The following is a 25633-nucleotide window of genomic DNA, read 5'->3' on the forward strand; positions in this document are numbered from 1 at the left end:
CTTATATTTGTAATCTTAATCAAATCTTTTTAGAAGTTACTTTTGACGACAAAATTACAAAATTGTAAGAAATTATCTTTCATAAGTATTGTCTAATCTAAAAACTGAAGAATTACGAGCCAATCAAGGTTATACCTCATATATACTAATGCAGATGCCAAGCAAATCAACAAACTAAAGTTGGATTATGCTTCTAGGGAATTCGCCTACTCTGGTACTATTAACGGAACTATGCTTAGAACGGGGTGATCGTATTTTGTAGAGCAATTTAAATTCTGAAGACCTGTGGCACTTGGTAATTGGTGCTGACCAATTGCTGCTACTTTGTGATTGGTTTGCTGGTTTGCAAGAGCACATTTGAACTCTCAAACTCACCGAAAAAATTAATCTGATTTACCATAACGCAAGAAGCTTTAAATTGATAAAAGTTAACATAAAATAAAAATCAGAAAAATATTTTAGTAATCATGCGTTTAACAAAATATTTTTATATTTATTATTGTGATATCTTATACCACAACATATGTCAAGGGTGAAAAACCTCGTCTGACGTTTTGTCTCAAATGTACTCCACTAGACAACCGTATGCATTGCTTGTGTTTTGTTATGAGAGGTTAAATGTACTCCACTATGCAATCATATGCATTGCTTGTGTTTTAGTTATGAGAGGTTAAATGTGCTCCGCTAGGCAATTGTATGCATTGCTTGTGTTTAGTTATGAGAGGTTAACTGTACTCCACTAGGCAATCGTATGCATTGCTTGTGTTTTAGTTATGAGAGGTTAAATGTACTCCACTAGGCAATCGTATGCATTACTTGTGTTTGGTTATGAGAGGTTAAATGTACTCCACTAGGCAATCGTATGCATTGCTTGTGTTTTGTTATGAGAGGTTAAATGTACTCCACTAGGCAATCGTATGCATTGCTTGTGTTGTAGTTATGAGAGGTTAAATGTACTCCACTAGGCAATCGTATGCATTACTTGTGTTTGGTTATGAGAGGTTAAATGTACTCCACTAGGCAATCGTATGCATTGCTTGTGTTTTGTTATGAGGGGCTAAATGTACTCCACTAGGCAATCGTATGCATTGCTTGTGTTTAGTTATGAGAGGTTAAATGCACTCCACTAAACAATTGTATGCATTGCTTGTGTTTAGTTATGAGAGGTTAACTGTACTCCACTAGGCAACTGTATGCATTGCTTGTGTTTTGTTATGAGAGGTTAAATGTACTCCACTATGCAATCATATGCATTGCTTGTGTTTTAGTTATGAGAGGTTAAATGTACTCCACTAGGCAATCGTATGCATTGCTTGTGTTTAGTTATGAGAGGTTAAATGTACTCCACTAGGCAATCGTATGCATTGCTTGTGTTTAGTTATGAGAGGTTAAATGTACTCCACTAGGCAATCGTATGCATTGCTTGTGTTTAGTTATGAGAGGTTAAATGTACTCCACTAGGCAATCGTATGCATTGCTTGTGTTTAGTTATTTAGTTATGAGAGGTTAAATGTACTCCACTAGGCAATCGTATGCATTGCTTGTGTTTAGTTATGAGAGGTTAAATGTACTCCACTAGGCAATCGTATGCATTGCTTGTGTTTAGTTATGAGAGGTTAAATGTACTCCACTAGGCAATTGTATGCATTGCTTGTGTTTAGTTATGAGAGGTTAAATGTACTCCACTAGGCAATCGTATGCATTGCTTGTGTTTAGTTACGAGAGGTTAAATGTACTCCACTATGCAATCGTATGCATTGCTTGTGTTTAGTTATGAGAGGTTAACTGTACTCCACTAAGCAATCGTATGCATTGCTTGTGTTTTGTTATGAGAGGTTAAATGTACTCCACTAGGCAATCGTATGCATTACTTGTGTTTGGTTATGAGAGGTTAAATGTACTCCACTAGGCAATCGTATGCATTGCTTGTGTTTTGTTATGAGGGGTTAAATGTACTCCACTAGGCAATCGTATGCATTGCTTGTGTTTAGTTACGAGAGGTTAAATGTACTCCACTATGCAATCGTATGCATTGCTTGTGTTTAGTTATGAGAGGTTAAATGTACTCCACTAGGCAATCGTATGCATTGCTTGTGTTTAGTTATGAGAGGTTAAATGTACTCCACTAAACAATTGTATGCATTGCTTGTGTTTAGTTATGAGAGGTTAAATGTACTCCACTATGCAATCGTATGCATTGCTTGTGTTTAGTTATGAGAGGTTAAATGTACTCCACTAGGCAGTCGTATGCATTGCTTGTGTTTAGTTATGAGAGGTTAACTGTACTCCACTAAGCAATCGTATGCATTGCTTGTGTTTTGTTATGAGAGGTTAAATGTACTCCACTAAACAATCGTATGCATTGCTTGTGTTTAGTTATGAGAGGTTAAATGTACTCCACTAGGCAATCGTATGCATTGCTTGTGTTTAGTTATGAGAGGTTAAATGTACTCCACTAGGCAATCGTATGCATTGCTTGTGTTTAGTTATTTAGTTATGAGAGGTTAAATGTACTCCACTAGGCAATCGTATGCATTGCTTGTGTTTAGTTATTTAGTTATGAGAGGTTAAATGTACTCCACTAAACGATCGTATGCATTGCTTGTGTTTAGTTATGAGAGGTTAAAGTGTATGAGAACAAATTATAACTTCTCATATTTCTCATAATCAGTCAACGTTACGTCACTGTAAAATGTAATTTGCATCCCATCAAACAAGTGGTCTAGCTTATCGGGTCATAGCTTGGGTAAAAGACCATGTGACCATGCTTACCTTCCATTCACAGAAAACAAACCTGACATTGTTCTAATAATACAATTGCCACCATTCCCTCAAGAACACTTGCTAGTGGTAGTCAATAAAACACTTGCTGCCAATGATCACTTGAACACCTAAATGAATGATCATAGAAACTATGTCTACCATGAACTATTTTACTTTTTCAATTGATTCTTTCAACATATTTTCTGTCTTTTTTCAGAACTGGAATGTTCAGAGTTATGTCACAAAATATCAATTGTGGTGTGGATTCTTGCCGAACGCAGGCCTAAGAATTAAATGATTCTAGAATCTTCCATGACTATGTTTGTGTTTAACTCAATATAAGAACTTAAGCGGGACCCTTGGGGCTTCACTCCATAAAATAGATCATCAAGAAGAGAGACAACATATTGATGTGATTATATGTATGCAAATGAGGTGCATAATAATGACAGTGCTGTAATGTTGAAGTATGCCAGTATTGTCACACAATGTGACTATCACTGTTTTCATGATGAACCCGCATGATTCGCAAATTTGAGCCAATTCGCAAGTTAACTGCATCATGGAAATGGCATAAATCTGCAAGCTAAACAAGTTTTGCCATTCTCAAAACTTTATTGAATCCATCATGCTTGTGAATAATGGAAACAGCACTTGCGAAGTTTTCAATACTTCCGTCGTCCTTACTCGATCAAGTTTCATGTGTTTGCGTCGCTAACAAGTGCATCGCTAACTGCATCGCTAATTATTAACTTAAAGCGTACAATTCCTTACCTTTTTCAACAAGGCGCCGGAGTCAATCCGCATCATGCCAATGTCTGTAGAAACACTTAATTCACACGGTAACACAACTTGAGCACAACTCCTAATCCTCATGATGCGCTTCACGCGTGTCATGGAAACATAGTGTATACTCACGATTAGACAATCAACCTGTTGTTTTGTAGTTATAAGATTATTACTTAAGTTTTAACAAGTCTAGAGTTGAAGTCATTGAATGCAAAATCAAACTGGTTTAAAGGTCATAGTTTGTACATTTTCAATCATTACAATTAGGAACTGAAATATCAGGGCCTTTATTTAATAACCATGAGAACTTCGTCTTTGAAGCTGATTGGCTGGCAATAATATAAGCCGAGTATCCATTGGGTAGTTTAATGATGAGTGATTTTTAACCACTAAAGTACATGAAACTTTTATCAGAAATGTAGTTGTTTAAATTTTGATAATTTTACTAATTGAATTAAATTGAAATAAAGGAGTACTGCGCTTGGTTTTGAATTGGTAGTAAACTTTATAACATTTACACATCTTTTAATGTTATGACAGATTCTAATAGACATCTGTCAAAATCTCTGTAGTAAATTGATTGGAATATTTTCCATGTTTATTTCTGTTAATATGAAAACTATATTTGTAGAAAGAAACCCTTTACTCGGAACTCCTTTACACAGTAGAACACAAGATAGGAGCCGAGTCTCAGAGTAACAATGAGGAGGCCAACTGGCTTTACGCCTATGCTAAAAAAGCCTTCAAAATCTCCGACGAACAACACACTCGGCTGTTGGAGGTCACTAACAAAGCTAAGGTATTGCATACTACCTTCTCTTCATCTACGTATGTTTCAATGATGCCACCTGCTTGTTGTTGTCTGTGGTACTAACATTTCCTTTTGCTTTTCGTGATACAATGCAGTCTCAAGCAGCTGGTGAATGTAGACAGACACTCATTGGTTTATTAGAGCATCGAATAACTGAGACCAAACTGAAGTTTACTTTAAAATGGGAAATCTCAAAAAATTCTAGAATTTTGGTAGAACCTAGAAACTGGGTTATAATATCCAGCTTCTACAACAGGGGTAGGGAACCTATGGCTTTTATGATGATTTCATCTGGCTCTTTGATAAATCAGTGGAAAAAAAATCCACAATTTTGCTGTTAATTTAATGAACATAATAATACAAATAATGCTGGAATTACAGCAACAATGAACAAAATAAAAAATAATGACCATTTAATAGAAATATATTTTCATTTGCAACTTTTTGATGTGGCGCACGCATCAAAGCGTTTCTAGTGCTTTTTGTACTCTGCTGTACATTTTGACCATGTCTGGCTCTACATATGCATGCGAGCAGTCATCCTCACACTTGAAGAATATTAAGACAAACCTGCGGCCACTTTTAACAGATGGAAGCCTAAACATCTGCATAAGGCTGAATATCACAACGCCTCAATTGGACTACAAAGGTATTAGCAAAAGTATGCATCATCAGAAGTTGCATTAATAGTAAAAAGTACTTTTCTTAATACCTTTGTTATAACGTTGTTATTCAAAATAAATCCAGTTTTCTTATACTCTAAAATTGCTCAAACATACTAAATTTGTTGGTTTTTCTTTTCCATTTTATGTTTTTGAGATTTAAAATATACATATGGCTCTCCTAGAGTTAAATTTTGAAACATGTGGGTTTTGTGGCTCTCTCAGTCAAGACGGTTCCTGACCCCTGTACTTCAACAATGATAAAATTTGTTGAGAGTTACCATTTACATGTATATGTGCCATTTCCAAATCTGACCTCGGTTTATGTCGTAATACTATTAAAACACAACTGTTCAACGAACTCAATAATTCCTGGTTTGTCTTTTCATTTTTTGTTTTCTTTTGGCACGTAATAAAAAACATCATTTTGTCGATGATAACCAATGTTAATATAAAGTTATATATACTCTATATTAACATTAACATAAAATGCTATACATACAGTATATATACATATGTACATGCTCTATATTAATATTGAAACAGTTATGAAGAAACTCTGACAGTACATTGTTAACTCAAAAATCAAACTACATTGTAGATCTCATGATAGGCTTCTTATATCCAAATCATAGTTTAGATAGATAGTTATTAACTTTATTATCACTAATCAATGTAGTTCAGAGAAAATTAGACCATGAAACAAAAACAAAAAGTAGTAAAGTAAATTATGTGTATTGAAAGAAACAGATCTTTTTGCATAACTCTGTTCTATAATTTATATTGGTAAGTTGATGGTGTCTGGTATCAGGTGTGGTGGTTTTTTGAGGAAGTAGGAAGGTAATGGATGGTCAGGTAGATTGGGGATACGAGTTGAGTACTTTGAACAGCAAATGTCTAAAAACACATTTAGCTCCTCAGCATTTAGGGCATTTAGAGACTGGTAGTAACTGTAGGTAAGGTTAACTAATCTCAAAGTAAGTGTAAATTAATTTACCTCAACACTCCAGTTGTATTGACACTCATCATTTTTTAATGTGTGGAGCTCTGTTTACAGAGCTAGGTCTGACTATGTATATGTTATATGTAAAAGATGAGTGAAATGGATTTTACTGAAATGGTTAGTAATTCTTACTTAGTGCACATCCAGTCATTTTTGTAGCCGCCGGTTGTTATCTTGAATGTTGTGGTGGAGGAAGCCAGGAATTTAGAAGCTAAAGATGCAAATGGTAAGAGAATGTTTACAATCATGCTACCGGCTGTCGAGAATGAAGACTTTCTGTTAATCATTGGAAGAAATACTTTCTTATCTATTTTCTGATGTAAAGGTAGCAGCAGTTTCTGAATTTTGAGATTACTCAAACCCCCTCCATGTACTCTAAATTTGATCCCTTTATATATTTGGTCTTGAACATGTCTGTTTTGCCTGGTTTACCATCTTCCAGATATTTATCAGCAAACCACTACTCTCTATGTGATGATGTAGTTTATCCGTTCTGGTTTGCAGGCTTCAGTGATCCCTATTGCATGCTGGGTATTATTCCCGGCAGCAGATTAATTGAACTATCACTCACTAATCAAGATGCTGCGAGCGATCCTTCTTCAAAGGAATTCTCTAAAAGTAAATCCAAGTCAATGTTGAGAAAGTTTAGTGGTTCTCTGCGAGACAAAATACGGATGGGGCCTCGTGAGAAGCCCCAACACATCATTCCAGCCAAATTCATTCGCAGTACAAAGTTTATCCCGCACAATCTCAACCCTGTTTGGAATGAAAGGTTCCGGTTGTAAGTAGTTGTCTTGGATATTAATCCGAGGTATTAATTGATTATTTAAATTATTATGTTATTATATTACACTAAATCAATTTATTACAACTAGTACCCTGGCAATTTAGCATGCTGTAAGTAATCATCAAGTGTGCCCATAAAGCACAGGAATCACCTACCTGCACAGTTATTCTGTACCATCCCAGGTAGTTGATTAATGCACATGTTAGAGTGTTGGTCTACTAACCTGAATGTTTCAAGTTGAAATCCTACTCAGAACCGTCTTGTATTTCAAACTTAATTATTACTGAAGAGCTTGACACACATTTGCTATAATATTAATATCTACAATTATGATCACTTTATCAAGTACATTTTTTTGATATACCAAGTTATCAATTATATATACCAACTAGCCAAATTCCCGGTGTTGCACTGGTATTAAAAGCAGCTTATTAACATTGGCAGGTAATGCAGTTCCCTGTCACTTGTCATTAGCCTTGCACAATGCTACTGACTAATTTGAGTACGGTTACTATCTGTATGGCTAAACTTACTAATAAGAGCTGTGAGAGCAAGCTTTAGTGACATTGCATAACGCAAAGTGCTATGGGTATTTTAACCGACATAGCGACTCGTATATCCTTATGAAATCATTTCATCTCGCGTAGCTTATTTGGTGGTGATCGAGAGGTTGCGATATCAAATCCAGCACAAAGCGGATATTTCTATCCTAAATTTTAATAGCTATAGGGGGACACACCGGGCAACAGACTTTGAGATTTATAGACATAAATTAATATACCAATTACCAAACTCCATATTCATAGTAACCGTACCCGAGGCAGTCTTGTGTATTGTGAGAGATCGTCATGTGTACTAACGATCTGCACAATTATTTGGTGCTGGATGGTTGTTGGTCAAAGATAGTGCAGCTGTTGGGTGTAAGGAAGCTGAATGGCACAAATGGTAGTGTTCTTGTATGAGAACCTGAATATCAGAGTTTGATTCCCATACGGTGCGAGATTTTTTCATAACACTCCTACCGTAAAGAAAAAATAATAAAGATTTTCAGCAAGTTTGTCGAAACAGCAGTTTTGTAAATCAGGACATACATACATACGGACATACATGTATGTACGAAGTTCTCCTTCATGTAACTTAATTCTATGTTATTTGAATACGATGGACCAGCGTATTCTACCTTACCTTTGTAATTTTTAAAACAAGAACTATAAGAAAATTAGTGCAACTGGTATGAGTAATGAAAGAAAAAAAATGATGCTTTCTGTAAAGGTAAAACATGTAATTTTCGAAAAATAACAGCGAGTGTTTTTGGACATATTCTTTGAAGAGTATAGAACTGTCTATTAAAGATCGTGAGAAGAGTGAAAGTAACGGAAAAAAAAGAAATCTAAATATAAGTCAAAGTGGAGCAGCTATGTGTCATAATTAAACATAAAAATATATAAAAAAATCAAGTATATAAGTATATGAAAATGGAAATACCATAAATAGTTTGTTCTAAGTGTCAACAAAATTTTTTTTTGATTCTCACAAAATAAGCAGAATTAAATATTTCAAACAACTCTTGGAATATTTGGTTATATTCGATCAACCTTTTTTGACTTTCTGTTTTTGATGAAGATAGAGATAAACATTGCATACATGTAATTGCTGTTTTATGAATTTATTAGATTGCTATGGCTAACTATGAGTTATGAATTGTAATTATGCAGATGATTGTAATTTGTAACATTGCAGGAAGAGCATAAGGGCTAGTGAAAAATTACTAGATTATTACTAAACAAACTTGGTTCATTCCATTACAAAACTATGTATTCTACGATTTCATTAGCATTCTACTGATATTATACAGAGCAACTAATGAATGGAATGATAGTATAAAAAAATTTCATTGAAAAGTCTTTCATAAATATGAAAATATTTGAATGGTGCAAAACTTATTTTCCTTGCAACTTTTACATTAGTGCTTTCTTTTATGTCACTGATTATCAATATATTTTAAACAAAACCGTGGAAACAGTTGACAATTGTCATTCATGACATGTTAATTAAAGGATGCTTAGGAGCTATGTTCAAATGGTTTCAGCCTGAGACATCTGCAAGTCTGCATCCGGCGAGCTAATTCACATGTCATTGCTGGTCTTCCTATCTATGCCATCTATAATCTATAATCATAATCTATAATCATTGCCATCTATGCCAATGATTATGTGATTTTAAACGTATTCTAATACAATTTCACTAAATGACATCAATTATATTCTACTGCTAATAATACTAAAAAGCCTGACCATAGTCGAACTATGCTGATATAGGAGAAAGCTTCTAAGATATCAGCCTAATCAAACTATGTTGATATCTTAGATGTATTTTTTGTGATGACACTCATACAGTTGTGTATACTAAAAACATTTTTTCTTTTATCCTCATCAAAACGCAGTGGTCTATGCGGTGTAACTTTCATCATCATTACTCAATGTGTCAGGCTCTCAAAGACCTTCAAATGTTACCTATCTTCAAGGTGTTATGCTATTGAAATTCTGTAAAAATGTCACCTCTACTCACTGTACCAGACACAGTTCTACAGATAAGCTACTTTCACTCAATATGTCAGACTATCAAAATTGTATAGGTACTTTACAACAGTCCTCAACGTGTCAGACTGTGGTCTCGAAAAATTATTGTGTTAGTGGCTTACAAAAAAAACGGTCTAGCTAGAAACTCTTGATGGAGAAACAGTCCTACTAGTTAAGAATCAGATTCTGGATCAGTTTGCTGAACATTTTAACCCAGCTCTTAATTGTCTCAAGAATTACAGAGCGAAGTGCTTTAGACTGTCTCGCATAAAGACCAATCGTGAGCTGTTTGAATGAACTATCTGGCGGAGTAAAATTGATCGCTGCAGTCACCATGGCAGAAGGAAATAGAGCACCTGGACGATGTGGGCTCCCAGGAAAGTTATGAACATCTGGTGATCAACAACTACAAAAGATACTATTCAAACTGACTAGAGATACATACGTAGGAGATGGAGAAGAGCCACAAGATTGGAAAGATGCCAACGTTACACCAATGTTCAAGAAAGGAGATTGTAAAGATTGTAGGAACTATTGAGGCATCTCTCTTTTGTCCGTTGCTGGAAAGATTATGGCCGGTGTACTAATCAACAGAATCAATAAAACAATATCAATAAATGGACAGCCCAAGACAGTGTAAATTTTATGAAGGACGTAGTGCAGTGAATATTGTGTTCAGTCTCAGTCAAGTACAGGACAAATGTCTAGAGCAAATTTCTAAAACCAAACATGCTTTTGAATGCTGTTTCCACTGACTTCACCAGGGCCTTCGATACAGTCTCAAGACAAGATCTCTAGATAATTCGGAAGAAGTTAGGCTTCCCTGACAAGATGATAAACCCGATAAGATTTTTGCATGATGGAATGCAGGCTCAAGCAATCAAAGCGAATCAGGCTTCAAAGTAGTTTTCTGTAGAAAAGGGTGTCAAGCAGTGCTGTGTCTTGGCATCATCTATTTTCTCTCTATATCTTGGTACTATGCTCAAAGTTGGTTTTAAAGACAGCAGTTTTAATACAAATCACGTACAACCAATTTCCTTGTCAGGAAGTTGTTGGTCGCTAATGACAGTGCTCTGGTTACCCACTAAGCTGAGGATATGCAACCGCTTATAGATCGATTTGTCAGGGCAGCATCAAACTTAAGCCTAAAGATAAACATAAAAAAACAGAATGTCCATATCAACCTGTATAGCTTTTGCATCCACCACCAGATTCTACAGATATTCTCCTGGTAGATAGCAAGTTGCTCACCTTATGTGCAGATTTCAGGTACTCAATTGGTACCATATCTAGCAATTCCAGAATTGATGAAGAACTTCGTCACAGAATTGAAACTGCCAGTGCTTTTTTTGGAAAACTTCAGGATCATTTGTGGAGAAGCAAGCATGTGACCATCTGAAATAAGTGTAAGGTATACAGAGCTGGAATCCTAACAGTCGTATTACATGAAGCAGATACCAGAAGAGTATACCTGAAAAGACTGTACGCAGTTATGATGGGGCAATTACGCAGCTTCGTGAATCTTGCCAGAAAAGATCAAGTATAGGACACCACAATTCTAAGACGAGCTGGCTGTCATCCATGGCAGACATTCTGAAAGAAAAATGGCTAAGATGGTTGGGAGATGTGCACAAAATGAGTCATGGGTGATTGCCAAAACATTTATTATATTCACAAATCTACGAAAGAAAGAGGAATCAGGGCAGACCCAAACCGATATACCAAGGTGTAACATGAAGCCTAACATTAAGTTGAGGGAACTAGATACAAACAGATGACAAGAGAAGGCAACAAACAGAGCTGCATGGAAGTCAGTGATAAAGCCAAAACCATAAGGAAGTCATTGTCAAACTGACTGACTGTGAGAGAGACTATCAGAATATCAAGTACTGTACATGCAGAAGCACTACCTTCATTCAAAGTGGTACACTCATCAGTCTGCAAGTAGTCCTCTAGCACTCATATTATACTCCCCTAAATCTGCAATCTCTTGACCTGAACTCAATATGTCAGACTATCAAGGCTTATAGGTATTTTACCTGCTCTCCGTGTATCAGAATATTATTGACCAACAAATTAAAGGAGACAACCTAAATGTAAAATGCTTTCTAAAATGCAGACATCTTGGCGCTTTGATTATTTAGCAGTATCCTAAATTGCAATGTACATATTAATGAAGTAAACATCAACACCATTTTTTCCGCTAATGTTTTGTCACCATCCAACATGTCACTGACTCTAGTCATCACTCTCATTAACATTGATTGCTGGGCGCAAAAAACTCAATACGCTGTTTGTGTTGTGTTGAAGGATCAATGCAACATATTGATTGGAAATACTAAGGTTTTTTAAATGGCATGAATTTATATTTGAGTTTAAGATTCCATTAAATATCTGCTCAGTTCATTTATTGGTGGTTTGTTAGATGTGTAGCTGAGCAACAGTAATACACAAGGATGTGTTTTAAAATTATCATTTTTATTATGGTCGTTATTTAATCAGCATGCTGACAGAATAATAAGTATGCTAGCAACATAATTAACATGTTGGCAGAATAATTAGTTGTTGACAGAATAATTAGCTGTTGACAGAATAATCAGCAGGTTGACAACATAATAAATCTCTTGGCAGCATAGTCAATGGTCGTATTAGATGAGATGATACCAACAATTGTTCTCATTAGTCAATCTGTCTGTTAAGGCTGATACTAGTGAATCAATATAAGCTCAATAAATGGTAGAGATTAGATCTTTGCTAAGAATTTGTAAAATTATATATATTGTGATTATTCAACAATAATCATCTCTTAGAAGTTTTCTTTCTATTTTAGTGACCTTGAAGATGTAATGACTGACAAGATTCACATAGACGTCTGGTGAGAACCGTTATACATTCTCTATGTTAGTGTAGTGTTTATTCTCTATGTTAGTGTAGTATATATTCTCTATATTAGTGTAGTATATATTCTCTATGTTAGTGTAGTATATATTCTCTATGTTAGTGTAGTATATATTCTCTATGTTAGTGTAGTATATATTCTCTATGTTGGTGTAGTATATATTCTCTATGTTAGTGTAGTATATATGCTCTATGTTAGTGTAGTATATATGCTCTATGTTAGTGTAGTATATATTCTCTATGTTAGTGTAGTATATATTCTCCATGTTAGCGTAGTATATATTCTCTATGTTAGTGTAGTATATATTCTCTATGTTAGTGTAGTATATATTCTCTATGTTAGTGTAGTATATATGCTCTATGTTAGTGTAGTATATATGCTCTATGTTAGTGTAGTATATATTCTCTATGTTAGTGTAGTATATATTCTCTATGTTAGTGTAGTATATATTCTCTATGTTAGTGGAGTATATATTCTCTATGTTAGTGTAGTATATATTCTTTATGTTAGTGTAGTATATATTCTCTATGTTAGTGTAGTATATATTCTCTATGTTAGTGTAGTATATATTCTCTATGTTAGTGTAGTATATATTCTCTATGTTAGTGTGGTATATATTCTCTATGTTAGTGTAGTATATATTCTCTATGTTAGTGTAGTATATATTCTCTATGTTAGTGTAGTATATATTCTCTATGTTAGTGTAGTATATATTCTCTATGTTAGTGTAGTATATATTCTCTATGTTAGTGGAGTATATATTCTCTATGTTAGTGGAGTATATATTCTCTATGTTAGTGTAGTGTATATTCTCTATGTTAGTGTAGTATATATTCTCTATGTTAGTGGAGTATATATTCTCTATGTTAGTGGAGTATATATTCTCTATGTTAGTGTAGTATATATTCTCTATGTTAGTGTAGTATATATTCTCTATGTTAGTGTAGTATATACTCTCTATGTTGGTGTAGTATATATTCTCTATGTTAGTGTAGTATATATTTTCTATGTTAGTGTAGTATATATTCTCTATGTTAGTGTAGTATATATTCTCTATGTTAGTGGAGTATATATTCTCTATGTTAGTGGAGTATATATTCTCTATGTTAGTGTAGTATATATTCTCTATGTTAGTGTAGTATATATTCTCTATGTTAGTGTAGTATATACTCTCTATGTTAGTGTAGTATATATTCTCTATGTTAGTGTAGTATATACTCTCTATGTTAGTGTAGTATATACTCTCTATGTTGGTGTAGTATATATTCTCTATGTTAGTGTAGTATATATTCTCTATGTTAGTGTAGTATATACTCTCTATGTTAGTGTAGTATATATTCTCTATGTTAGTGTAGTATATATTCTCTATGTTAGTGTAGTATATATTCTCTATGTTAGTGTAGTATATATTCTCTATGTTGGTGTAGTATATATTCTCTATGTTAGTGTAGTATATACTCTCTATGTTAGTGTAGTATATATTCTCTATGTTAGTGGAGTATATATTCTCTATGTTAGTGTAGTATATATTCTCTATGTTAGTGTAGTATATATTCTCTATGTTAGTGTAGTATATATTCTCTATGTTGGTGTAGTATATATTCTCTATGTTAGTGTAGTATATACTCTCTATGTTAGTGTAGTATATATTCTCTATGTTAGTGTAGTATATATTCTCTATGTTAGTGTAGTATATATTCTCTATGTTAGTGTAGTATATATTCTCTATGTTGGTGTAGTATATATTCTCTATGTTAGTGTAGTATATACTCTCTATGTTAGTGTAGTATATACTCTCTATGTTAGTGTAGTATATATTCTCTATGTTAGTGTAGTATATATTCTCTATGTTAGTGTAGTATATATTCTCTATGTTAGTGTAGTATATATTCTCTATGTTGGTGTAGTATATATTCTCTATGTTAGTGTAGTATATATTCTCTATGTTGGTGTAGTATATATTCTCTATGTTAGTGTAGTATATACTCTCTATGTTAGTGTAGTATATATTCTCTATGTTAGTGTAGTATATATTCTCTATGTTAGTGTAGTATATATTCTCTATGTTAGTGTAGTATATATTCTCTATGTTGGTGTAGTATATATTCTCTATGTTAGTGTAGTATATACTCTCTATGTTAGTGTAGTATATACTCTCTATGTTAGTGTAGTATATATTCTCTATGTTAGTGTAGTATATACTCTCTATGTTAGTGTAGTGTTCATTTTAAGTATGTGTTTGTGTAAATATGGAGAGTAGATATAAACAAGCTATTGCGGATTCAGCGCGCTTGCACAGTGTTCATACCATGGATTAGATTAAAAGCAGGTTACCACTTGTGCAACTAAACATAGCATTCTCACGAGAGCTTGTGGGCTCATAGCTGTTTACTGCTCTTTGACCCATCGCCCTGTCACCATTGTACCATGGCTTATTTAAGCCCTTAAGATATTTACCACTTCAAGCCAAGCGAGTTTGCCAGATTTTAGACTTAGCGAAAGTAAAATGTCAATGTTGCAATTTTGCCAATGCGTGTGCTGAAGGTTACTGCAGTTGTACGTTGATAGGCGGTACTTGGTCAATACATGGCATTAGTAAAGCTCAGGCAGCAATCTATATTAGCTCTCATGGAATAGATAGAGTGCCAATGCTAATTTAAGAGCGCCATCTGAAATTGATGCTCACAATATCAGGAAGTCATTTTGCCCAAAACCTTCGACAACACTTGCTGTCTGTCTATAAAAATTAGACAGCAATATACTGCAATATTTACCTGCTATACTTGAACCATGAATAATATATCAAACAATAATATTTATATTTCAGTGGCTAGCAATGAGAGGAGCTGAAACCTCACCCAAAAACTACATGAGATTTAGCAGTAGCATTTCAGTAAACTGATTCATTATACCAGCTACCTGAAGCATGCAAGTACCAAATAGCAAAAGTTAACCACATAATACTCTTACAATATTATTGAAACTGTGGCCAATTAAAAGACAGCTGTGATGAAAAATAGCAAAATGTGAAATGCTTTTGAAGGTAGTTAAAGATATAAAAAATTTGGAGTGCAAATAGTAGCGATGCATTAAAACTTGAGCTAACAGCAAAAGGGGATGTCAATTTTTGTTGAATTAACACTTGGAAACCATTTTGCTTAGAGTTTGCAAATGAATCCTCAAACCAACTCAATACAGTCAAATCTACACACATCAAATTTTTAACATACAATGTAAAATTTCTAATAAGTATTTGACTCAACGCCTAAAACAGTTTTCTATGTCTAATTTTGGAAGTTTTTCAAACATTGCAGTTTGGAAAATCAATAAATAAGTATGAAGCTCTCGCTTACATAGTTTGGTTCTACAATACTCAAATAATATTAATAAGTGGCTAATATCTTCCTTTTTTATAGTCTTATAATCATGGATCCCAAGATGACAAGTACGAGTGGCTGTACAGTTGTGTAGATAGAAAGTAATTTTGATTTACAGCAAGAAGTTATCGACAAACATAAGCGAACATCATTGGCTCAGTTGTTCAGAATATCCATGAAGTGGTTGAGTTGTGATTACGAGGAAGTTTATTTTGTACATAAATAAAATGTACAAAACATCAAAAGATAACAAAAAGTCATAAACATAAACATGTACAAAAGTATCAACTAAAGGTACAAACATTATAAAGGAAACTGTACAAAAGTATCAACTAAAGGTACAAACATTTTTAATGAAACTGTACAAAAGTATCAACTAAAGGTACAAACATTATAAACATAAACATGTACAAAAGTATCAACTAAAGGTACAAACATTATAAACATAAACATGTACAAAAGTATCAACTAAAGGTACAAACATTACAAATGGAACTGCATAAAATATCAAATAAAGATACAAAATTATAAATAAGTACCCTAGCTTAAAGTTCACATAGACTAAGTTAGACTCTATTGATAATTCTATGACCATGTTTATCTATGCACTATTGATCTCCTGAAGTACCAAGGCTACACCTCTATTTGCCTGTCTTTAACTCAACTTTGTAATGATAATATCTGTTATTTATTACACTACTAATCTATTTCCTTAAGATATAGTTCTTAAAATAATTTCACATGATATATATGTTTTAATGCCATGCGTAATTAATTACATGAAAGATTTATCATCTAGTTTTTGGGCTGTGTTATGAATTAAACATAATACAGTGTATTTACCGGTATATAAGGATTCTTTTTCCAGCCTCAACAGTTTTATGTGAAAAATATTTTAAAGCTGATTAGCGTGATATGTTGAAGTTTAGCGGTACCTTAATTGATTCTTCTTAAGATAGAGAAGTGGGTTTTTAAATGATGAGCAGGCTGGCCATGATGTCTCTTTTGTCCCAGTACATCTCATCTGTACACGTTGTCTGTCTCAATGCATTTTGTCTGTTGAAATAAATGTCTTCCCTCTCTATACATCTTGTCTCAAAACATTTTGTCTGTCTCAAGGCATCTTGGCTGTCTCAAGGCATCTTGTCTGTCTCAAGACATCTTGGCTGTCTCAAGGCATCTTGGCTGTCTCAAGGCATCTTGGCTGTCTCAAGGCATCTTGGCTGTCTCAAGGCATCTTGGCTGTCTCAAGGCATCTTGGCTGTCTCAAGGCATCTTGGCTGTCTCAAGGCATCTTGGCTGTCTCAAGGCATCTTGGCTGTCTCAAGGCATCTTGTCTGTCTCAAGGCATCTTGGCTGTCTCAAGGCATCTTGTCTGTCTCAAGACATCTTGGCTGTCTCAAGGCATCTTGGCTGTCTCAAGGCATCTTGGCTGTCTCAAGGCATCTTGGCTGTCTCAAGGCATCTTGGCTGTCTCAAGGCATCTTGGCTGTCTCAAGGCATCTTGGCTGTCTCAAGGCATCTTGTCTGTCTCAAGACATCTTGGCTGTCTCAAAATATCTTGTCTGATTCAATGAATTTTGTCTGTCGCATTAAATCTTTTCCCTCTTCATACATCTGGTTTGTCTCTGTACATTTTGTCTATCCCAATATCTGGTTTGTCTCTGTACATTTTGTCTATCCCAATATCTGGTTTGTCTCTGTACATTTTGTCTATCCCAATATCTGGTTTGTCTCTGTACATTTTGTCTATCCCAATATCTGGTTTGTCTCTGTACATTTTGTCTATCTCAATATCTTGTCTGTCTCTGTACATTTTGTCTATCTCAATACATCTTGTCTGTCTCTGTACATTTTGTCTATCTCAAAACATTTTGTCTATCTCAAAACATCTGGTCTCTCCCAATACATCTTATTTAAGAACAAATACAAATCCTTCTAAATTGCCTTTTGAGAAGTCTGAGAGACAAGCCTTTAATATGATTAGCTATTCTGCATTTTCCGTGCTGTATGATGTCAGAGATGGTGAAGGTTTGACGGCTTGCTGCCTCTGCAGGGACCATGATGATGAAGAGTCTGTGTTTGATGCTGCCAAGACTCTCAACCATGCTAAGAGCTTTAAAGGACTTGGTCGAGTTTTTAAGCAGATAGCTCAATCAGCCCGTGCCAGCTCGGGAGACAATGTTGATGACTTTCTTGGTTGCATTGATGTTCCTTTGCATGTGAGTTCAAATAGTCTGCTCTCATGAATTGATGTTTCTTTGCATGTGAGTTCAAAGAGTCTGCCCTCATGAATTGATATTCCTTTGCATGTGAGTTCGAAGAGTGTGCCCTCATGAATTGATGTTCCTTTGCATGTGAGTTCGAAGAGTGTGCCCTCATGAATTGATGTTCCGTTGCATGTGAGTTCGAAGAGTGTGCCCTCATGAATTGATGTTCCTTTGCATGTGAGTTCAAAGAGTCTGCCCTCATGAATTGATGTTCCTTTGCATGTGAGTTCAAAGAGTCTGCCCTCATGAATTGATGTTCTTTTGCATGTGAGTTCGAAGAGTGTGCCCTCATGAATTGATGTTCCTTTGCATGTGAGTTCGAAGAGTGTGCCCTCGTGAAACATACAGTAGGTGTGAGTTCAGTGTGCCTCCAACAGTGTGCCTATGCGACATATAGATTTGAAGTCTGCTCAAAAGATTTGTCTACAAGATACATGTGTGAGTTTTGCTAAGACAATGTGACCACAGAATAGATAAATGAAAGATCTGCTCCAACAGTGTGTCCACAAGATATGTACGGGTTTTTCTCAGTGTACCACGCAATACATATAAGGGAGTTTTGCTTAAAAACTTTGCCTATATGATACAAAAGCAAAATTTGTGAGCCAATCACCTACTAGTTTTTAAATCATAAACTGATAAGCTGTAAAAGTGGAAACTTCAAAACTTTATACTGTAACTTCGAGTGCTCCATAAATTGTAAACAGAAAATGACAACTTTAAAGCAAGGAAGACAAGATATATTATCTCAAAAGCTTGTCAATGCTGATTTCTAGTTTACATGTTTTAGTTGTAAAAACAATAAACCAGGGTAGTTTATGTAAAAGTTTACTTGGTCTTGCATGAGATAACAACGAAGGTTTTGCTACAAACAAAAATGCACAAAAAACTTGACCCCTTTGTTCATTAAACATATTTCTCAAACTTGTTGGTAATTTGTTCTTCCCATTTTTTACTAGTAAACAAACATGAGCTATATACCACTAAATTCAAAATATTGTCAAGGTTCAAAATATTTCATCAAATAATTTGTAGGATGCACCCAATCAGATGAGCAGTTCCTCGAACCAATGTAATAAAAATTATTGGATTGCATATCACCAGGTTTTATGAGATGATTTCTCGTTTCTAAAATTTATGCATGTAAAGTTTTTGCTTCCAAAATCTAGTCTCTTAGGCATTGCTTAGCGCAAATAAAAACATATATAGTTTATATGATATATAGATATCTATAGATATCTATATATAGTGTGATTATGTTTGTAGGGATTGTGGTCTTCAAACATTAAAAAAAATTTTTTTCTGAAATAAGCCTTTTTGATCATTCAAAAGCATAGTTTTACAGCTGTTTAGTTTACATTTGAAATCAAAACAAAATGAGGATTAATTGAAAATATAATTTATGGCTATTGACTACAATTTACAATGAATAACGATGTTATAAATGAGAATTTTGGTTATTCAAAAAAGGGGTCAAGTTTATTTCCTACTTCGCTGTATAATAAAAAATGACTTCTTTTCATGATTAGAGTTGCGGCAAACTATATGCACTGTGTAACTGTATCCTCACTCCTTACCAATGCATGGCAGATGTTGTGAGTTTGCTGTTTAGCTTAACTATATTAGAAAAGGATTTCATTCCCTTATAGGACATTATTAATCTCAACTAGGTCAATGCTTGATATTTTAATAGCGGATGAGAGCAACTCTAGTTTATCTTATGACAAACAGCTTGCTAAGATATTGTCACAGTTGTAACAATTTTGCCATTCTAACAAGCTTGGAGTCGTTGTTAAATCAATTTCAAAGAAATTTGTGTTTTAAGTTCGTTATGACGCTGTTCGTTAGTTGAAACAGAGATTGGTATATAACGAACAAAAGTCATCAATACGTCGTCTTGAACATTTTTCAATTATGCTTTGACCAGCTGAATAACTTGCAGGACCTACCGTCAACTGGCAATTCCCAATGGTATGACCTCTGTGGACGCTCAGCTCGTTCAAAAGTTCAAGGACAGATAAAGGTTAGCTTGAATCTGGCAACGAGAGAAGATCATGGCTTTCCTATAGATGACAATTTCAATGATATGCAGCAGCATGAGGACCTGCTGTATATATTCATTGCGCACGAGAGAGAAGAGTATGAGGTAGGATCATACTATACGCTAGCATTTGTATCATCTACTCATGTCATTATTTCTCACCATATCGGCAGTAGACAACGATATTCCTTTTACAGAAATCTATACTAAGGTTTGTGTACTACCGATCGCGTATTTCAGCTTACTACACTTTCACCAATCACATCACTAAATCTTTAAACATATTACCCTATCCCAAACTTGCTTGTTTCTGCATTTGTGTTACAAATTTCAAAATCCTGCATAAACTATGCCCAGAATATTTGTATTTATCCTTCCACACTTATGACAAACATCTCTTTCTATTTCGTGACACCAACATACTGCATACACCATTGTATGTTTCAGTTTATGAACTTTCTGTAACTACAACCTTCAATTCACTATCCAGACTCCTCTGCAGTACTATTAGATTACCAACTTTTAAAACACTTTTGTTCAACTCACTCAATAATTCCTGATTTTTTGCTTTTCATTTTTTTTCTTTTGGTATGTAATGAAAACATCTTTTGTTGATGATTACCGAAGCCAATATAAAGTTATACATGTAAGTTTTATCTATCTTCTGATCTTTTTCCGTTCTTCCTTGGGTTACAGATGTATGTACCAGTTCAACTGAGATATCTTTGTTTTCTTAAATTGTTAAAATTTTCTTAACTATTTGTAGTGATTCTTCATCTTGTTTTGGTTTTTTGTTAAGAATCTTACAAAGAAAATAAATTAGATAGGCCTATGGTATGTGCCTTTGCAATAGTGACTTTACTTTAGAGGTTTAGTAAGTTATCTTTGTTGACAATGCATTGCAGATTCACTGCCTTGACTGCTGGTACCCTGGTATTTGACCTGTAGTGCTTCTGTTCCTTTAGTGTAAGAATGTTGTTTTGGTTTATTCACGGGTTATGCAGGTTGTATTTCATGTATCATCATTGACTCTGTGTATAACCCAAACTAATAACATATATAGCCATATATGTTATTAGTTTGGGTTTTTCTATAGCAAAATCTGCCCTATTATTTAGTAATAATGATTTGTTAGGATCTGGTGTCTAAATGGCTGACAGGTTCTTGACAACGGCATTCTGGGTAAATATGATGATGGGTACACAGTAAACATTATTTTCAGCCATAAGATTTATTAGTTTGTTTGGAGAAGTTTTAGAAAACCTTTAGCCCTATAAATTACCTATTAAACTTCTCAACCAGCATTTTTAATAAAAACGAGAATACATGTATCGCAGAACTACCAAACGGTTTGACTTCGATACAAGCTTGTAACAGGGTTAGATGCTTAAAAATAAATCCGTCGCAACCATAGAGAGATGCAACATTAAACTTTTATTTTATGATTTAGGGTGAGCCCGAAGATTGGCTTGGAATTCTTTCAAAAGAAGCTGATGTGATATTGCATCAGCACTCCGTGCAAGGGGACATAACTCCTGCACAAGAAGCTTTCTGCTATTGGATAACATTTAGTGCCAAGTATAGAGAGTGCAACTTCGATGCTTCCTGCTTACTAAACATTGTCAAGAGCCTAGAAGAGAAGTGGTGCAATGGCTGCTTATCAGGAGAAGAGGTGATTTATCAAATAATCTTCATGAGTAATATAGCTTTGGAGTTTCGGAACTTCCTACTACAGTCATACCTCGACATACGAGTTTGTATATCAATTGTCTTGTATACCAAATCAATTTTTCTTATTTAAAATATTTAAATACAAATTAATCCATTCCCACTTTTTGCGTGAACCACTCTAAAACAGGGTATTATGGAAAAATGTGTTTTTAATTGTTTGAAATCACCACCCATGCTCATAAAGTAACAAATATTTTTCTAGTTGTTATGACCTGCAATAAACTGTAAAATTATTATGTACAGCGCCGCATAAAGTTCTTTGAGACAGATAGTAGCGGCTAACAGAAGGGTGAGAGAGGCATGATAGCACTACATTCAGCGTGCTACACTTTCGTAACACTGCATGATGTAACACTAACTTTAAATTTAACCTAAATGAACCTAGCTTAATATGCATTGACTCAAAATTAGGTTTCTTTCATTTCAATCTTACATTATACTAAACTTAGTTCTATTTTTGTTTTTGCTTTCTACTTTTTGTCTTCTGGCTTGCTTTCACCTTCCCTTTTAGTCAGTCTTTTTAAAACTTTTTCAAACTGATCTGACAAGAAAGACTGAGCAATGCTGTTGCCGAAAGCGGCCTCTTGCAAACTTCGTTGCCTAGCTGCCGCATCAAGAGCGGCCTCAAAATGCTCGCGTCTCAAATTTGTCTCGTATTTCATGGCAAAAATTTGCTCAGAATTTTCCTCGTATTTCAAATTTCTTAGATGTGGGACATTCAAATGTCGAGATATTGTAACACACCATCAGAGACACATGCTAAAGTTTTTCGATACCTTGTGAATGTAAACTAAATTTGATCAAAAATTAAAAATAAAAATTATTTTTATTTTTTATTTTTGGATTTACTTCTACATATTTTATTAGAAATTAAAAAAATAAAAATTATGAGCCACTGCAAAGCGACTTGTAAACTGCTAAAAGTGTATTGGTTGCTTAAGGTAAATAATTAAAATGTTACCCCAAACTACACGATATGCGTTACTTGGTAGAACTAATGCCAAGCTAAAAAACCATCGGAGAATTGAAAAATCATTCATTCTTTGTAGCAGAGCTATGGGAATCTGTCTGTCAATACATTTATAAACTCTAGCCAATTAGTACAATTATTGATCATAAGGTACATACATACCCATGCATAATGTCATGGGAATGAAGCTACTGTCCTCTTTGCCTGATGGCAAACGAGACAAGTCGTTGTTTTGATCACTAAAGTTATAAACCTCGGGAGACAGAAACTTTCTAAAATCAATAAGAATTTGCATCTGGCTGGCAGTCTGGTGTGAAAACTTCTCGGCAAAGAGAAAATGAATGAATGCTTTTGTAGCTAACTTGCAGCTATCCAGTGTATATACTGCCCTAATTTGGCAAAACCTATTATCTCATCAAATTTTCTCTATTTTCACAGCCTGCTAACATTGATTATAATTTTTTCGCTTATTGCTAAAGATTCTACCTCTAGCTAGCTGACAATTACCCAGACAAAGTTTGACCGGCTTTATCTCATTGCCCTGTCCGCTAATCCATTGTGAGTTGTTATGCCTGCTAATATTTCCACACCATTGTTAGATAATACTCTGGCAAAAGACATTATCAGCTGGTAATAGGTTTTGCCTGCACATTTTGAAAACAATGAGCATTGCTTCGTGCAGGGCAATATCTTCAATTGTTACAATCTTTCTGATGAACTTAGCAATTGAATCTTCAGCTGGTGCCAGCCAGATGGTGCCATATTTACTTATATCTGCAGCTGGTGCCATCTAGCTGCAGATATAAGTAAAACTATTTACACTCAGTTTGTCATTACATCTTGACATGATCTCGAAGCGTCATGTCTTCACCTTGCGCTACTCATAAGTCCAAACGTAGGCGCTCTTTAGAGGACAAACTAAAGCATGAAGTGGAGAAGCACAAAATGAGATTTCCATGCAGCTGCTCTAAGCGCTGTAGCGAAAGAGTAGATTCTAGATCAAGAGTGAAAATCTATACAGATTTTTGGAAGCTCGGCTACTTGGAGAGAAAAAACTTCATACATCACAGTGTAGAAAGACTGGAGGCTAATACCAAGACACTATCATCAAGGAACCGGTCGGTGAGTTCAGAAACTTTTCACTTTTAAAAAGATAGCATTAATAGTGTAAATATTTTATATTTTGCAATGAAAACTGCACAGGCTTGTGTCCAGTGTCACAGCGGTGAAAAATATTGAAAAGGAAACATGTAATAGTCTTCAACATCTTGCTGCGAATCCTAGTGTTTTAGCGATTCCAAGCGTTTTACTTAACTAAAGATTGTTCAATTGTGACATGATATACTGTCTTTTAGTAATAGTTTTTCTTTTGATTGTTTGTTTTGTTGTCAGGCATATTACATCTACCGTCTCGCTGATGAAAAGGGATGTCAGCAAATTGTCTGTAAAGAGTTCTATCTTGCAACGATTGGATACAGCAAAACTTCTAGTGTAGTGTCTTATGCTAAAGCCGGAGCAACATCCAGCGTCTCACCTCTCCCAGATTCTCGAGGAGGGAAGCGACATGGAGCTGACGAAGATCTACATCAAGTGATTGACAATCACATAAAAAGCTACAACCCATGCATATCTCACTACAGGAGGGAGCATGCCCCACATCGGCTCTATCTTCCCCACGAAATTTCTATTAGAGATATGCACTCAGATTATAACTCAAAGCACCAAGACCGGCCCATCCATTATTCGACATACCAGCGGCGCATACAAGCTCTTAACATCAGCTTCAGCAAACTGGGAGAAGAGCAGTGCGAGCAGTGTGCTGAACTAGACAATATGCCACACGAGAAAGAAAATGATCTCTGTGTTGACTCTTGTACCACATGCTGGAAGAAGGAGGAACATCTTGCTCGTGCTCGGGAAGCGAAACATGAATACGAAAATGACGGCAGCGCAGTAGAATCTACAAAAATAGTTCGATCGATTGATTTGCAGAAAGTTATAATGCTTCCTCGGCTGCCAGGATTTAAGTCAGCATGCTTCACTAGACGCTTAGTCACCTTCCATCATACTTTCGCACCGATTGGCAAATACACCACAACTATGAAGCCCATCTCTGTGGTGTGGCACGAGGCTATATCCGGAAGAAAGTGTGAGGATATCGCATCCGCTGTAATATCTGCTGTGCACCAAGACCGTGATCAGCAAGAATTGATCTACTTCATGGACAACTGCTGCGGCCAAAATAAAAATTACACGCTGTTCACGTCATTGATCAAACTGGTAAACAGTCAGAATATTTCTGCACAGACAATAACTCTAAAATATCTAGAAGCTGGCCATACATTTATGTCTGCTGACAGTTGCCACGCTCGAGTAGAACGCCAAATGAAAAAAATGGTTAATGTTTGTGATATGGATGATTTTGTAAAATGCGTGGAAGCCGCTGGGTGCAAGGTAATTAGAATGGCAGCTACTGATTTCAAAAAGCACCAGGGACATCAAAGCACCGTCAAACTCCGGCAGCAAAACCGCCCCATGATAGCTGAGATTCGACAACTCCAGATTCGCCGAGGTAGCACAATTTTGTACTACAAGAAGCTGCATACAGACAACGAATGGTCTGACTTTGACTACATGAAATCAAAATATGATATAACAACTACGGTGGACAGCAACCTGACTCCTAGAGGTGTCTCACAGTCTAAAAAGACTGACATCATAACTAATCTATGTAAATATATGCCGAGCTCTCGCCAAACTTTTTGGACAACCATCCCCACAAGCGGTGCCGCGGATTTAATTGATAATCTTGATTAATTTTGCCTGAACATGATGTAGAACTGTAATATTCTTTTAACCATATATTTTGTCCGCGTGTGTCAAACTTACTCAATTTTTCTTCTTTTATTGTAATCTTAATCGGTGGAAGGATATTAAAACTTGTTAAAATT

The 25633-nt window shown here is 35.1% G+C and overlaps 1 protein-coding gene across 1 annotated transcript in view; it reads left to right on the forward strand.

Moving 5' to 3' along the window:
* Window positions 1-25633, forward strand: part of LOC137394225 (BAI1-associated protein 3-like) — a 72749-nt gene that overhangs the window by 13329 nt on the left and 33787 nt on the right. The window contains exons 4-10 of the mRNA XM_068080946.1: window positions 4184-4351; window positions 6188-6254; window positions 6533-6809; window positions 12225-12269; window positions 17727-17892; window positions 19883-20086; window positions 21432-21653. Coding sequence (XP_067937047.1) covers window positions 4184-4351; window positions 6188-6254; window positions 6533-6809; window positions 12225-12269; window positions 17727-17892; window positions 19883-20086; window positions 21432-21653 — 1149 coding nt within the window. The remainder of the gene's footprint in view (window positions 1-4183; window positions 4352-6187; window positions 6255-6532; window positions 6810-12224; window positions 12270-17726; window positions 17893-19882; window positions 20087-21431; window positions 21654-25633) is intronic.

This window comes from Watersipora subatra, chromosome 4, assembly GCF_963576615.1.
Source record: "Watersipora subatra chromosome 4, tzWatSuba1.1, whole genome shotgun sequence".
NCBI lineage: Eukaryota > Metazoa > Bryozoa > Gymnolaemata > Cheilostomatida > Watersiporidae > Watersipora > Watersipora subatra.